Source organism: Xenia sp. Carnegie-2017, unplaced genomic scaffold (genome assembly GCF_021976095.1).
Source record: "Xenia sp. Carnegie-2017 unplaced genomic scaffold, XeniaSp_v1 HiC_scaffold_22, whole genome shotgun sequence".
NCBI classification, from domain to species: Eukaryota; Metazoa; Cnidaria; class Anthozoa; order Malacalcyonacea; family Xeniidae; genus Xenia; species Xenia sp. Carnegie-2017.
The window spans coordinates 2,737,277-2,754,348 of NW_025813485.1; the positions used below are offsets into that span (position 1 = coordinate 2,737,277).

At 35.8% G+C, this 17,072-nt stretch overlaps 2 protein-coding genes across 2 annotated transcripts in view; both read right to left on the reverse strand.

The window, feature by feature from the left end:
* The window catches only part of LOC124446911 (mucin-17-like), a 47,489-nt gene extending 42,057 nt beyond the window's left edge, over positions 1–5,432 (reverse strand). The window contains exons 1-10 of the mRNA XM_046997795.1: positions 5,026–5,432; positions 4,142–4,458; positions 3,773–4,057; positions 3,119–3,415; positions 2,942–2,983; positions 2,471–2,506; positions 1,414–2,310; positions 1,046–1,330; positions 355–651; positions 178–219 (exon numbers count right to left, since the gene is read on the reverse strand). Coding sequence (XP_046853751.1) covers positions 178–219; positions 355–651; positions 1,046–1,330; positions 1,414–2,310; positions 2,471–2,506; positions 2,942–2,983; positions 3,119–3,415; positions 3,773–4,057; positions 4,142–4,458; positions 5,026–5,432 — 2,905 coding nt within the window. The remainder of the gene's footprint in view (positions 1–177; positions 220–354; positions 652–1,045; positions 1,331–1,413; positions 2,311–2,470; positions 2,507–2,941; positions 2,984–3,118; positions 3,416–3,772; positions 4,058–4,141; positions 4,459–5,025) is intronic.
* A 600-nt stretch (positions 5,433–6,032) lies between these two features.
* LOC124446913 lies at positions 6,033–17,020 on the reverse strand. The gene is made up of 18 exons (XM_046997796.1): positions 16,976–17,020; positions 16,098–16,221; positions 15,190–15,783; positions 14,821–15,105; positions 14,133–14,429; positions 13,957–13,998; positions 13,486–13,521; positions 12,442–13,323; positions 11,601–11,840; positions 11,232–11,516; positions 10,541–10,837; positions 10,299–10,406; positions 9,894–9,929; positions 9,508–9,732; positions 7,211–7,450; positions 7,019–7,126; positions 6,332–6,628; positions 6,033–6,196 (listed from the first exon to the last, which is right to left on the reverse strand). The coding sequence occupies exons 1-18, from the start codon at positions 17,018–17,020 to the stop codon at positions 6,033–6,035; spliced, it is 4,305 nt and encodes a 1,434-aa protein (XP_046853752.1).
* Positions 17,021–17,072: the final 52 nt, after the last annotated feature.

A 17,072-nucleotide genomic window follows, 5' to 3' on the forward strand; every position in this document is an offset into this window, starting at 1 on the left:
CACACAATTTTACATAAAAAACATGATTCAATTCTTTTGATCAAGTCGTATCAAGCTAACTTCTTTCAAAAATCAAATATTTTACATCGCTCATTACATCACTCGTTTTACTCGTATCTAAACGTCTTGATGTTTCTGGATAAGCAAGATTTTCCACCGAAACAATGAACTTTTTACCTGATGTTGTTTTTATACTTGTTGGTTGCGGTTTAACCAATGCTAAAAAAAGAACAAAAAAATTACTAACAAAACTAACAAAATTTTTCTTTTTAAATTGACAACAATATCAACTATTAAGAAACATCGTTCTTCTATCAAAATCATATAAAAAAAAATTATGACAAGTCCAAATACCGGGATTTTCCTCTAGGGTTAAAACGGTGAAATTGCTCGAGTTTTCTTTTGGACGTAGATTGTACTTTATAACATCGTTGATTTTAATTGTTTTGCCAATCTCTGGCACAAATGCCTCGAACATAATAGGTTCTGCATTCGACACTTTCACTTCTAAACTAACTGTTTGACCATTAATGATAACCAGATCATTAAAAGGGTTCCGTAGGTTAGATTTAAGGTTAATGTTGTAACCATATGTGTTCGAAATGATGAAAGAAACGAAATACACCTTCGTGCCAGGAGCAAATGTGGGAGCTATATTAATAACAAAAATACAAAATGCCATGAACAAATATTTAAATTAATTCAAAATCATTAAAAAAAAGTTAAAACATATAAACTACAAAAAAAAATACATAACATACAAATTAACTAATCTGCATCTATTACTTGCAGATCCCCTTTTAAAATAGCTTAGTGTAACAAAACATATAACGCAGAGAAGAGCAACTATTTTAATTTTTTAGTTTGAATTGTCAAATGAACAAAGCAATTAAAGTAAAAACGAAAGAAGACAATTTAAGTCTTATACTAAAGCACACTTTCGCAGGACAACAATTTCAAATCATTAGATCAATAGTATGGATGGTCACCAAATTAAACAATAGAATATTACACGTAAGATAAAAAAAGAAAAAAGAATACATACCAGGAATTACTGTGCCAACAAACAAAACTTGAAATGATGCACCAAACATAGAACTAGGCTTGATTTCAACACTTCTTTCACCATTAATGCTTAGTTCCCTAGAGCTTTTTGAGTCAATTGCTGTTACAGCAATAGGATTGTCGTTGCTAGGTTGTTCACTGACAACAAAAGTAGTACCAGTTTTAATTGGTATTTCCCCTGATGATCCAGGAAGTTCGGTTGACACAACAATATCATCTCCGTGATTATTTACAATCAAGAAAACAACGTAAAATTTCTTCTCGCCTGATAGAAAAAAAAGGAAACACGAGAAAATTATGCAAGGAACCATATGTAACGAAAATTACTAGTAAATGATTACAACCTACCCGGTTTCACTAATATTTTGTAAATATAATCCTCCGAAACAGTCGGGTGTATAACAACATAATTATTCTCATCTATAATAACAGGAATGCCATCACGACGATCAAAGACTCTAAGAATAAAGGGCACATCGGAAAAACTTGTTCTGTTCACTTCAAACTGTGATCCTTCTTCAACAACAAAATCATCAAAAATTTCAGAGTTCGTTCGTACATCAACATCATTACCATAATCATTTTGAACTTTTACGTTTACATAATGTAAAAGTGTTGAAGTACTTTTCTTGGGAGTACCAGTGGTGACAGTCGGTTCTTCAGTGCTTTCTGTAACAAACTGTGTTGAAGTACTTTTCTCGGGAGTACCAGTGGTGACAGTCGGTTCTTCAGTGCTTTCTGTAACAAACGGTGTTGAAGTACTTTTCTCGGGAGTACCAGTGGTGACAGTCGGTTCTTTAGTGCTTTCAGTAACAAACGGTGTTGAAGTATTTTTCTCGGAAGGAGCGTCAGTGCTTTCGTATGTTGTAGTATTTGTAGGTTCTGTTACCCCAGGACCAACAACTGGGGCTTTACTCTTTTCAGTGCTGGTGGTAGATGTTGGTTTGGTTTCTATGATAACTGTTGTACTTACGATCGCGCTCTCATTAAACTCGGGAACATAATAAATTAATGGAATACTTGAAGTTGTACTTGATATCAAAGCTGAAGCCGTTCCATTTATTGTGATTGTCTGGGAATTGTGAAACGCTGTGATGTAAAACTCTGAGTAAGTGTCACTCTCGTATACAATGTGGAACCGTTCGTTCTTATTTATGTCGAATAAACCGTACTGAGGATGAGTAGTTATAACCCTAATCTGTCCATGATGTTCGTTCACAATGGTAACATTGACAAAGTACTTCTCTAAAATACACCAAAATTAAACATTTAATGATAACTTAAATACAAAATGTTTAAGCAAATATAAAATCAATAAAAAACATAACTTTGTTTCGTAAACAATCGCATTAAAATTTGTAGAAAAACATTGGAATTTAATATCTATAATGGATCTATGTAGTACCTTTAACATCTGGAGTCCCAGTTGTTTTTGCAATCACTAAAAGAAAACAACATTAAATACAACAGTTTAATAAACTAAATTGGAAAATAACTAAAATCAAAAACCATGTATAGAAACTCCATCACAATTATATACCGTCTAAATGTAACCGCTATAGACATTGCAATCAAATCAACCAATAAACTCCATTTTTATTCTTACAATCAAACTCATATTAGTCATGAAACATCGCATGCATTAATCCCATAAAAGTTAAAAGTACCCTCAGACCAAATGAATAGCATTAGAAAAAAACTCACAATTTTACATAAAAAACATGATTCAATTCTTTTCATCAAGACGTATCAAGCTAACTTCTTTCAAAAATCAAATATTTTACATCGCTCGTTACATCACTCGTTTTACTCGTATCTAAACGTCTTGATGTTTCTGGATAAGCAAGATTTTGCACCGAAACAATGAACTTTTTACCTGGTGTTGTTTTTATACTTGTTGGTTGCGGTTTAACCAATGCTAAAAAAAGAACAAAAAAATTACTAACACAACTAACAAAATTTTTCTTTTTAAATTGACAACAATATCAACTATAAAGAAACATCGTTCTTCCATCAAAATCATATAAAAAAAAATTATGACAAGTCCAAATACCGGGATTTTCCTCTAGGGTTAAAACGGTGAAATTGCCCGAGTTTTCTTTTGGACGTAGATTGTACTTTATGACACCGTTGATTTTAATTGTTTCGCCAATCTCTGGCACAAATGCCTCGAACATAATAGGTTCTGCATTCGACACTTTCACTTCTAAACTAACTGTTTGACCATTAATGATAACCAGATCATTAAAAGGGTTCCGTAGGTTAGATTTAAGGTTAATGTTGTAACCATATGTGTTCGAAATGATGAAAGAAACGAAATACACCTTCGTGCCAGGAGCAAATGTGGGAGCTATATTAATAACAAAAATACAAAATGCCATGAGCAAATATTTAAATTAATTCAAAATCATTAAAAAAAAGTTAAAACTTATAAACTACAAAAAAAAATATACATAACATACAAATCAACTAATCTGCATCTATTACTTGCAGATCCCCTTTTAAAATAGCTTAGTGTGACAAAACATATAACGCAGAGAAGAGCAACTATTTTAATTTTTTAGTTTGAATTGTCAAATGAATTGTCAAATGTCCACACTTTCGCAGGACAACAACTTCAAATCACTAGATCAATAGTATGGATGGTCAACAAATTAAACAATATAATATTACACGTAAGATTAAAAAAGAAAAAAAGAATACATACCAGGAATTACTGTGCCAACAAACAAAACTTGAAATGATGCACCAAACATAGAACTAGGCTTGATTTCAACACTTCTTTCACCATTAATGCTTAGTTCCCTAGAGCTTTTTGAGTCAATTGCTGTTACAGCAATAGGATTGTCGTTGCTAGGTTGTTCACTGACAACAAAAGTAGTACCAGTTTTAATTGGTATTTCCCCTGATGATCCAGGAAGTTCGGTAGACACAACAATATCATCTCCGTGATTATTTACAATCAAAAAAACAACGTAAAATTTCTTCTCGCCTGATAGAAAAAAAAAGAAAACACGAGAAAATTATGCAAGGAGCCATATGTAACGAAAATTACTAGTAAATGATTAAAACCTACCCGGTTTCACCAATATTTTGTAAATATAATCCTTCGAAACAGTCGGGTGTATAACAACATAATTATTCTCATCTATAATAACAGGAATGCCATCACGACGATCAAAGACTCTAAGAATAAAAGGCAAATCGGAAAAACTTGTTCTGTTCACTTCAAACTGTGATCCTTCTTCAACAACAAAATCATCAAAAATTTCAGAGTTCGTTCGTACATCAACATCATTACCATAATCATTTTGAACTTTTACGTTTACATAATGTAAAAGTGTTGAAGTACTTTTCTTGGGAGTACCAGTGGTGACAGTCGGTTCTTCAGTGCTTTCTGTAACAAACGGTGTTGAAGTACTTTTCACCGGAGTACCAGTGGTGACAGTCGGTTCTTCAGTGCTTTCTGTAACAAATGGTGTTGAAGTACTTTTCACCGGAGTACCAGTGGTGACAGTCGGTTCTTCAGTGCTTTCTGTAACAAACGGTGTTGAAGTACTTTTCACCGGAGTACCAGTGGTGACAGTCGGTTCTTCAGTGCTTTCTGTAACAAACGGTGTTGAAGTACTTTTCTCGAGAGTACCAGTGGTGACAGTCGGTTCTTCAGTGCTTTCTGTAACAAATGGTGTTGAAGTACTTTTCTCGGGTGTACCAGTAGTGACAGTCGGTTCTTCAGTGCTTTCTGTAACAAACGGTGTTGAAGTACTTTTCACGGGAGTACCAGTGGTGACAGTCGATTCTTCAGTGCTTTCTGTAACAAACGGTGTTGAAGTACTTTTCACGGGAGTACCAGTGGTGACAGTCGGTACTTTAGTGCTTTCTGTAACAAACGGTGTTGAAGTACTTTTCTCGAGAGTACCAGTGGTGACAGTCGGTTCTTCGGTGCTTTCTGTAACAGACGGTGTTGAAGTACTTTTCACGGGAGTACCAGTGGTGACAGTAGGTTCTTTAGTGCTTTCAGTAACAAACGGTGTTGAAGTATTTTTCTCGGAAGGAGCGTCAGTGCTTTCGAATGTTGTAGTATTTGTAGGTTCTGTTACCCCAGGACCAACAACTGGGGCTTTACTCTTTTCAGTGCTGGTGGTAGATGTTGGTTTGGTTTCTATGATAACTGTTGTACTTACGATCGCGCTCTTATTAAACTCGGGAACATAATAAATTAATGGAATACTTGAAGTTGTACTTGATATCAAAGCTGAAGCCGTTCCATTTATTGTGATTGTCTGGAAATTGTGAAACGCTGTGATGTAAAACTCTGAGTAAGTGTCACTCTCGTATACAATGTGGAACCGTTCGTTCTTATTCATGTCGAATAAACCGTACTGAGGATGAGTAGTTATAACCCTAATCTGTCCATGATGTTCGTTCACAATGGTAACATTGACAAAGTACTTCTCTAAAAATACACCAAAAATTAAACATTTAATGATAACTTAAATACAAAATGTTTAAGCAAATATAAAATCAATAAAAAACATAACTTTGTTTCGTAAACAATCGCATTAAAATTTGTAGAAAAACATTGGAATTTAATATCTATAATGGATCTATGTAGTACCTTTAACATCTGGAGTCCCAGTTGTTTTTGCAATCACTAAAAGAAAACAACATTAAATACAACAGTTTAATAAACTAAATTGGAAAATAACTAAAATCAAAAACCATGTATAGAAACTCCATCACAATTATATACCGTCTAAATGTAACCGCTATAGACATCGCAATCAAATCAACCAATAAACTCCATTTTTATTCTTACAATCAAACTCATATTAGTCATGAAACGTCGCATGCATTAATCCCATAAAAGTTAAAAGTACCCTCAGACCAAATGAATAGCATTAGAAAAAAACTCACAATTTTACATAAAAAACATGATTCAATTCTTTTCATCAAGACGTATCAAGCTAACTTCTTTCAAAAATCAAATATTTTACATCGCTCATTACATCACTCATTTTACTCGTATCTAAACGTCTTGATGTTTCTGGATAAGCAAGATTTTGCACCGAAACAATGAACTTTTTACCTGGTGTTGTTTTTATACTTGTTGGTTGCGGTTTAACCAATGCTAAAAAAAGAACAAAAAAATTACTAACACAACTAACAAAATTTTTCTTTTTAAATTGACAACAATATCAACTATAAAGAAACATCGTTCTTCCATCAAAATCATATAAAAAAAAATTATGACAAGTCCAAATACCGGGATTTTCCTCTAGGGTTAAAACGGTGAAATTGCCCGAGTTTTCTTTTGGACGTAGATTGTACTTTATGACACCGTTGATTTTAATTGTTTCGCCAATCTCTGGCACAAATGCCTCGAACATAATAGGTTCTGCATTCGACACTTTCACTTCTAAACTAACTGTTTGACCATTAATGATAACCAGATCATTAAAAGGGTTCCGTAGGTTAGATTTAAGGTTAATGTTGTAACCATATGTGTTCGAAATGATGAAAGAAACGAAATACACCTTCGTGCCAGGAGCAAATGTGGGAGCTATATTAATAACAAAAATACAAAATGCCATGAGCAAATATTTAAATTAATTCAAAATCATTAAAAAAAGTTAAAACTCTATAAACTACACAAAACATATAGCAACCAAATGAACAAAACATCAACTTCAAATCACTAGATCAATAGTATGGATGGTCAACAAATTAAACAATATAATATTACACGTAAGATTAAAAAGAAAAAAGAATACATACCAGGAATTACTGTGCCAACAAACAAAACTTGAAATGATGCACCAAACATAGAACTAGGCTTGATTTCAACACTTCTTTCACCATTAATGCTTAGTTCCTAGAGCTTTTGAGTCAATTGCTGTTACAGCAATAGGATTGTCGTTGCTAGGTTGTTCACTGACAACAAAAGTAGTACCAGTTTTAATTGGTATTTCCCCTGATGATCCAGGAAGTTCGGTAGACACAACAATATCATCTCCGTGATTATTTACAATCAAAAAAACAACGTAAAATTTCTTCTCGCCTGATAGAAAAAAAAAGAAAACACGAGAAAATTATGCAAGGAGCCATATGTAACGAAAATTACTAGTAAATGATTAAAACCTACCCGGTTTCACTAATATTTTGTAAATATAATCCTTCGAAACAGTCGGGTGTATAACAACATAATTATTCTCATCTATAATAACAGGAATGCCATCACGACGATCAAAGACTCTAAGAATAAAGGGCACATCGGAAAAACTTGTTCTGTTCACTTCAAACTGTGATCCTTCTTCAACAACAAAATCATCAAAAATTTCAGAGTTCGTTCGTACATCAACATCATTACCATAATCATTTTGAACTTTTACGTTAACATAATGTAAAAGTGTTGAAGTACTTTTCTTGGGAGTACCAGTGGTGACAGTCGGTTCTTCAGTGCTTTCTTTAACAAACGGTGTTGAAGTACTTTTCTCGGGAGTACCAGTGGTGACAGTCGGTTCTTTAGTGCTTTCTGTAACAAACGGTGTTGAAGTACTTTTCACCGGAGTACCAGTGGTGACAGTCGGTTCTTCAGTGCTTTCTGTAACAAACGGTGTTGAAGTACTTTTCTCGAGTACCAGTGGTGACAGTCGGTTCTTCAGTGCTTTCTGTAACAAATGGTGTTGAAGTACTTTCTCAGGAGTACCAGTAGTGACAGTCGGTTCTTTTCTGTAACAAACGGTGTTGAAGTACTTTTCACGGGAGTACCAGTGGTGACAGTCGGTTCTTCAGTGCTTTCTGTAAAAAACGGTGTTGAAGTACTTTTCACGGGAGTACCAGTTGTGACAGTCGGCTGTAACAAACGGTGTTGAAGTACTTTTCTCGAGAGTACCAGTGGTGACAGTCGGTTCTTCAGTGCTTTCTGTAACAAATGGTGTTGAAGTACTTTTCTCAGGAGTACCAGTAGTGACAGTAGGTTCTTCGGTGCTTTCTGTAACAGACGGTATTGAAGTACTTTTCACGGGAGTACCAGTGGTGACAGTAGGTTCTTCAGTGCTTTCTACAACAAACGGTGTTGAAGTACTTTCCACCGGAGTACCAGTGGTGACAGTCGGTTCTTCAGTGCTTTCTGTAACAAACGGTGTTGAAGTACTTTTCACGGGGTACCAGTGGTGACAGTCGGTTCTTCAGTGCTTTCTGTAACAAACGGTGTTGAAATACTTTTCTCGGGAATACCAGTGGTGACAGTCGGTTCTTCAGTGCTTTCTGTAACAAACGGTGTTGATGTACTTTTTTCGGGAGTACCAGTGGTGAAAGTCGGTTCTTTAGTGCTTTCTGTAACAAACGGTGTTGAAGTACTTTTCTCGGGAGTACCAGTGGTGACAGTCGGTTCTTCAGTGCTTTCTGTAACAAACGGTGTTGAAGTACTTTCTCGGAGTACCAGTGGTGACAGTCGGTTCTTCAGTGCTTTCTGTAACAAATGGTGTTGACGTACTTTTCTCGGTAGTACCAGTGGTGACAGTCGGTTCTTCAAGGCTTTCTACAACAAACGGTGTTGAAGTACTTTCCACCGGAGTACCAGTGGTGACAGTCGGTTCTTCAGTGCTTTCTGTAACAAACGGTGTTGAAGTACTTTTCACGGGGTACCAGTGGTGACAGTCGGTTCTTCAGTGCTTTCTGTAACAAACGGTGTTGAAATACTTTTCTCGGGAATACCAGTGGTGACAGTCGGTTCTTCAGTGCTTTCTGTAACAAACGGTGTTGATGTACTTTTTTCGGGAGTACCAGTGGTGAAAGTCGGTTCTTTAGTGCTTTCTGTAACAAACGGTGTTGAAGTACTTTTCTCAGGAGTACCAGTGGTGACAGTCGGTTCTTCAGTGCTTTCTGTAACAAACGGTGTTGAAGTACTTTTCACGGGAGTACCAGTGGTGACAGTCGGTTCTTCAGTGCTTTCTGTAACAAACGGTGTTGAAGTACTTTTCACGGGAGTACCAGTGGTGACAGTCGGTTCTTCAGTGCTTTCTGTAACAAACGGTGTTGAAGTACTTTTCTCAGGAGTACCAGTGGTGATAGTCGGTTCTTCAGTGCTTTCTGTAACAAACGGTGTTGAAGTACTTTTCTCGGGAGTACCAGTGGTGACAGTCGGTTCTTTAGTGCTTTCTGTAACAAACGGTGTTGAAGTACTTTTCTCGGGGTACCAGTGGTGACAGTAGGTTCTTTAGTGCTTTCAGTAACAAACGGTGTTGAAGTATTTTCTCGGAAGGAGCGTCAGTGCTTTCGAATGTTGTAGTATTTGTAGGTTCTGTTACCCCAGGACCAACAACTGGGGCTTTACTCTTTCAGTGCTGGTGGTAGATGTTGGTTTGGTTTCTATGATAACTGTTGTACTTACGATCGCGCTCTCATTAAACTCGGGAACATAATAAATTAATGGAATACTTGAAGTTGTACTTGATATCAAAGCTGAAGCCGTTCCATTTATTGTGATTGTCTGGAAATTATGAAACGCTGTGATGTAAAACTCTGAGTAAGTGTCACTCTCGTATACAATGTGGAACCGTTCGTTCTTATTCATGTCGAATAAACCGTACTGAGGATGAGTAGTTATAACCCTAATCTGTCCATGATGTTCGTTCACAATGGTAACATTGACAAAGTACTTCTCTAAAAATACACCAAAATTAAACATTTAATGATAACTTAAATACAAAATGTTTAAGCAAATATAAAATCAATAAAAAACATAACTTTGTTTCGTAAACAATCGTATTAAAATTTGTAGAAAAACATTGGAATTTAATATCTATAATGGATCTATGTAGTACCTTTAACATCTGGAGTCCCAGTTGTTTTTGCAATCACTAAAAGAAAACAACATTAAATACAACAGTTTAATAAACTAAATTGGAAAATAACTAAAATCAAAAACCATGTATAGAAACTCCATCACAATTATATACCGTCTAAATGTAACCGCTATAGACATCGCAATCAAATCAACCAATAAACTCCATTTTTATTCTTACAATCAAACTCATATTAGTCATGAAACGTCGCATGCATTAATCCCATAAAAGTTAAAAGTACCCTCAGACCAAATGAATAGCATTAGAAAAAAACTCACAATTTTACATAAAAAACATAATTCAATTCTTTTCATCAAGTCGTATCAAGCGAACTTCTTTCAAAAATCAAATATTTTACATCGCTCATCACATCACTCGTTTTACTCGTATCTAAACGTCTTGATGTTTCTCGAAAAGCAAGATTTTGCACCGAAACAATGGACTTTTTACCTGGTGTTGTTTTTATACTTGTTGGTTGCGGTTTAAACAATGCTAAAAAAAGAACAAAAAAATTACTAACACAACTAACAAAATTTTTCTTTTTAAATTGACAACAATATCAACTATAAACAAACATCGTTCTTCTATCAAAATCATATAAAAAAAATTATGAGAAGTCCAAATACCGGGATTTTCCTCTAGGTTTAAAATGGTGAAATTGCCCGAGTTTTCTTTTGGAGGTAGATTGTACTTTATGACACCGTTGATTTTAATTGTTTCGCCAATCTCTGGGACAAATGCCTCGAACATAATAGGTTCTGCATTCGACACTTTCACTTCTAAACTAACTGTTTGACCATTAATGATAACCAGATCATTAAAAGGGTTCCTTAGGTTAGATTTAAGGTTAATGTTGTAACCATATGTGTTCGAAATGATGAAAGAAACGAAATACACCTTCGTGCCAGGAGCAAATGTGGGAGCTATATTTATAACAAAAATACAAAATGCCTTGAGCAAATATTTAAATTAATTCAAAATCATGAAAAAAAAGTTAAAACATATAAACTACAAAAAAATTCCAAAACATACAAATCAACTAATCTGAAACTATTACTTGCAGATCCTCTTTTAAAAAACCTTAGTGTGACAAAACAAAAAAGGCAGAGGAGAGCAACTATTTTAACTTTTTAGTTTGAATTGTCAAATGAACAAAGCAGTTAAAGTAAAAACAAAAGAAGACAACTTAAGTCTTATACTAAAACACACTTTCGCAGGACAACAATTTCAAATCACTAGATCAATAGTATGGATGGTCAACAAATTAAACCATATAATATTACACGTAAGATAAAAAAAGAAAAAAAGAATACATACCAGGAATTACTGTGCCAACAAACAAAACTTGAAATGATGCACCAAACATAGAACTAGGCTTGATTTCAACACTTCTTTCACCATTAATGTTTAGTTCCCTAGAGCTCTTTGAGTCAATTGCTGTTACAGCAATAGGATTGTCGTTGCTAGGTTGTTCACTGACAACAAAAGTAGTACCAGTTTTAATTGGTATTTCCCCTGATGATCCAGGAAGTTCGGTAGACACCACAATATCATCTCCGTGATTATTTACAATCAAGAAAACAACGTAAAATTTCTTCTCGCCTGATAGAAAAAAAAAGGAAACACGAGAAAATTATGCTAGGAACCATATGTAACAAAAAATACTAGTAAATGATTACAACCTACCCGGTTTCACTAATATTTTGTAAATATAATCCTTCGAAACAGTCGGGTGTATAACAACATAATTATTGTCATCTATCATAACAGGAATGCCATCACGACGATCAAAGACTCTAAGAATAAAGGGCACATCGGAAAAACTTGTTCTGTTCACTTCAAACTGTGATCCTTCTTCAACAACAAAATCATCAAAAATTTCAGAGTTCGTTCGTACATCAACATCATTACCATAATCATTTTGAACTTTTACGTTCACATAATGTAAAAGTGTTGAAGTACTTTTCTTGGGAGTACCAGTGGTGACAGTCGGTTCTTCAGTGCTTTCTGTAACAAACGGTGTTGAAGTACTTTTCACCGGAGTACCAGTGGTGACAGTCTGTTCTTCAGTGCTTTCTGTAACAAATGGTGTTGAAGTACTTTTCTCGGGAGTACCAGTAGTGACAGTCGGTTCTTTAGTGCTTTCCATAACAAACGGTGTTGAAGTACTTTTCTCGGGAGTACCAGTGGTGACAGTCGGTTCTTCAGTGCTTTCTGTAACAAACGGTGTTGATGTACTTTTCTCGGGAGTACCAGTGGTGACAGTCGGTTCTTCAGTGCTTTCTGTAACAAACGGTGTTGAAGTACTTTTTTCGGGAGTACCAGTAGTGACAGTCGGTTCTTCAGTGCTTTCTGTAACAAACGGTGTTGATGTACTTTTTTCGGGAGTACCAGTGGTGACAGTCGGTTCTTCAGTGCTTTCTGTAACAAACGGTGTTGATGTACTTTTCGGGAGTACCAGTGGTGACAGTCGGTTCTTCAGTGCTTTCTGTAACAAACAGTGTTGAAGTACTTTTCTCGGGAGTACCAGTGGTGACAGTCGGTTTTTCAGTGCTTTTCGTAACAAACGGTGTTGAAGTACTTTTCTCGGGAGTACCAGTGGTGACAGTCGGTTTTTCGGTGCTTTTCGTAACAAACGGTGTTGAAGTACTTTTCACCGGAGTACCAGTGGTGACAGTCGGTTCTTCAGTGCTTTCTGTAACAAACGGTGTTGAAGAACTTTTCACGGGAGTACCAGTGGTGACAGTCGGTTCTTCAGTGCTTTCTGTAACAAACGGTGTTGAAGTACTTTTCTCGGGAGTACCAGTGGTGATAGTCGGTTCTTCAGTTCTTTCTGTAACAAACGGTGTTGAAGTACTTTTCTCGGGAGTACCAGTGGTGACAGTCGGTTGTTTAGTGCTTTCTGTAACAAACGGTGTTGAAGTACTTTTCTCGGGAGTACCAGTGGTGACAGTAGGTTCTTTAGTGCTTTCAGTAACAAACGGTGTTGAAGTATTTTTCTCGGAAGGAGCGTCAGTGCTTTCGAATGTTGTAGTATTTGTAGGTTCTGTTACCCCAGGACCAACAACTGGGGCTTTACTCTTTTCAGTGCTGGTGGTAGATGTTGGTTTGGTTTCTATGATAACTGTTGTACTTACGATCGCGCTCTCATTAAACTCGGGAACATAATAAATTAATGGAATACTTGAAGTTGTACTTGATATCAAAGCTGAAGCCGTTCCATTTATTGTGATTGTCTGGAAATTATGAAACGCTGTGATGTAAAACTCTGAGTAAGTGTCACTCTCGTATACAATGTGGAACCGTTCGTTCTTATTCATGTCGAATAAACCGTACTGAGGATGAGTAGTTATAACCCTAATCTGTCCATGATGTTCGTTCACAATGGTAACATTGACAAAGTACTTCTCTAAAAATACACCAAAAATTAAACATTTAATGATAACTTAAATACAAAATGTTTAAGCAAATATAAAATCAATAAAAAACATAACTTTGTTTCGTAAACAATCGCATTAAAATTTGTAGAAAAACATTGGAATTTAATATCTATAATGGATCTATGCAGTACCTTTAACATCTGGAGTCCCAGTTGTTTTTGCAATCACTAAAAGAAAACAACATTAAATACAACAGTTTAATAAACTAAATTGGAAAATAACTAAAATCAAAAACCATGTATAGAAACTCCATCACAATTATATACCGTCTAAATGTAACCAATATAGACATCGCAATCAAATCAACCAATAAACTCCATTTTTATTCTTACAATCAAACTCATATTAGTCATGAAACGTCGCATGCATTAATCCCATAAAAGTTAAAAGTACCCTCAGACCAAATGAATAGCATTAGAAAAAAACTCACAATTTTACATAAAAAACATAATTCAATTCTTTTGATCAAGTCGTATCAAGCTAACTTCTTTCAAAAATCAAATATTTTACATCGCTCATCACATCACTCGTTTTACTCGTATCTAAACGTCTTGAGGTTTCTCGAAAAGCAAGATTTTGCGACGAAACAATGGACTTTTTACCTGGTGTTGTTTTTAAACTTGTTGGTTGGGGTTTAAACAATGCTAAAAAAAGAACAAAAAAATTACTAACACAACTAACAAAATTTTTCTTTTTAAATTGACAACAATATCAACTATAAAGAAACATCGTTCTTCTATCAAAATCATATAAAAAAAATTATGAGAAGTCCAAATACCGGGATTTTCCTCTAGGCTTAAAATGGTGAAATTGCCCGAGTTTTCTTTTGGACGTAGATTGTACTTTATGACACCGTTGATTTTAATTGTTTCGCCAATCTCTGGGACAAATGCCTCGAACATAATAGGTTCTGCATTCGACACTTTCACTTCTAAACTAACTGTTTGACCATTAATGATAACCAGATCATTAAAAGGGTTCCTTAGGTTAGATTTAAGGTTAATGTTGTAACCATATGTGTTCGAAATGATGAAAGAAACGAAATACACCTTCGTGCCAGGAGCAAATGTGGGAGCTATATTTATAACAAAAATACAAAATGCCTTGAGCAAATATTTAAATTAATTCAAAATCATGAAAAAAAAGTTAAAACATATAAACTACAAAAAAATTCCAAAACATACAAATCAACTAATCTGAAACTATTACTTGCAGATCCTCTTTAAAAACTTAGTGTGACAAAACAAAAAAGGCAGAGGAGAGCAACTATTTTAACTTTTTAGTTTGAATTGTCAAATGAACAAAGCAGTTAAAGTAAAAACAAAAGAAGACAACTTAAGTCTTATACTAAAACACACTTTCGCAGGACAACAATTTCAAATCACTAGATCAATAGTATGGATGGTCAACAAATTAAACAATATAATATTACACGTAAGATAAAAAAAGAAAAAAAGAATACATACCAGGAATTACTGTGCCAACAAACAAAACTTGAAATGATGCACCAAACATAGAACTAGGCTTGATTTCAACACTTCTTTCACCATTAATGTTTAGTTCCCTAGAGCTCTTTGAGTCAATTGCTGTTACAGCAATAGGATTGTCGTTGCTAGGTTGTTCACTGACAACAAAAGTAGTACCAGTTTTAATTGGTATTTCCCCTGATGATCCAGGAAGTTCGGTAGACACCACAATATCATCTCCGTGATTATTTACAATCAAGAAAACAACGTAAAATTTCTTCTCGCCTGATAGAAAAAAAAAGGAAACACGAGAAAATTATGCAAGGAACCATATGTAACGAAAAATACTAGTAAATGATTACAACCTACCCGGTTTCACTAATATTTTGTAAATATAATCCTTCGAAACAGTCGGGTGTATAACAACATAATTATTCTCATCTATAATAACAGGAATGCCATCACGACGATCAAAGACTCTAAGAATAAAGGGCACATCGGAAAAACTTGTTCTGTTCACTTCAAACTGTGATCCTTCTTCAACAACAAAATCATCAAAAATTTCAGAGTTCGTTCGTACATCAACATCATTACCATAATCATTTTGAACTTTTACGTTCACATAATGTAAAAGTGTTGAAGTACTTTTCTTGGGAGTACCAGTGGTGACAGTCGGTTCTTCAGTGCTTTCTGTAACAAACGGTGTTGAAGTACTTTTCACCGGAGTACCAGTGGTAACAGTCTGTTCTTCAGTGCTTTCTGTAACAAATGGTGTTGAAGTACTTTTCTCGGGAGTACCAGTAGTGACAGTCGGTTCTTTAGTGCTTTCTATAACAAACGGTGTTGAAGTACTTTTCTCGGGAGTACCAGTGGTGACAGTCGGTTCTTCAGTGCTTTCTATAACAAACGGTGTTGAAGTACTTTTCTCGGGAGTACCAGTAGTGACAGTCGGTTCTTCAGTGCCTGTAACAAACGGTGTTGAAGTACTTTTCACGGAGTACCAGTGGTGACAGTTCAGTGCTTTCTGTAACAAACGGTGTTGAAGTGTACCAGTGGTGACGGTCGATTCTTCAGTTTAACAAACGGTGTTGAAGTACTTTTCTCGAGAGTACCAGTGGTGAAAGTCGGTTCTTCAGTGCTTTCTGTAACAAATGGTGTTGAAGTACTTTTCTCGGTAGTACCAGTGGTGACAGTCGGTTCTTCAGTGCTTTCTATAACAAACGGTGTTGAAGTACTTTTCACCGGAGTACCAGTGGTGACAGTCGGTTCTTCAGTGCTTTCTGTAACAAACGGTGTTGAAGTACTTTTCACGGGAGTACCAGTGGTGACAGTCGGTTCTTCAGTGCTTTCTGTAACAAACAGTGTTGAAGTAGTAGTTGACAGAAGAACGGTGTTACTTTTCTCGGGAGTACCAGTGGTGACAGTCGGTTCTTCAGTGCTTTCTGTAACAAACGGTGTTGAAGTACTTTTCTCACCGTGAGTCGGTTCTTCAGTGCTTTCTGTAACAAAGTGGTACTTTTCTCAGGAGTACCAGTGGTGACAGTCGGTTCTTCAGTGCTTTCTGTAACAAACGGTGTTGAACAGGAGCGTCAGTGTTGAAGTACTTCTTCAGGACCGGAGTACCAGTGGTGACAGTCGGTTCTTCAGTGCTTTCTATAACAAACGGTGTTGAAGTACAAGACAGTGTTGAATGTTGTAGTAGTTCTTCAGGACCAATTGTGGAGTACCAGTGGTGACAGTCGGTTCTTCAGTAACGGTGTTGAAGTACTTATCTCGAGTACCAGTGGTGACAGTCGGTTCTTCATGTAACAAACGGTGTTGAAGTACTTATCTCAGGAGTACCAGTGGTGACAGTCGGTTCTTCAGTGCTTTCTGTAACAAACGGTGTTGAAGTACTTTTCTCGGAGTACCAGTGACAGTCGGTTCTTCAGTGCTTTCGAATGTTGTAGCTTTGTAGTTTCTTCTACATCAGGTGGTGTACCAGTGGTGACAAGTTCTTCAGTGCTTTCTGTAACAAACGGTGTTGAAGTACTTATCTCAGGAGTACCAGTGGTGACAGTCGGTTCTTCAGTGCTTTCTGTAACAAACGGTGTTGAAGTACTTATCTCGGAGTACCAGTGGTGACAGTCGTTCTTCAGTGCTTTCTGTAACAAACGGTGTTGTCTGTCAGTGCTTTCTGTTGTAGTTGTAGTTTCTTCATCAGGACCAATTGTGGTACTTTCATCAACAACATTGGAGTACCAGTGGTGACA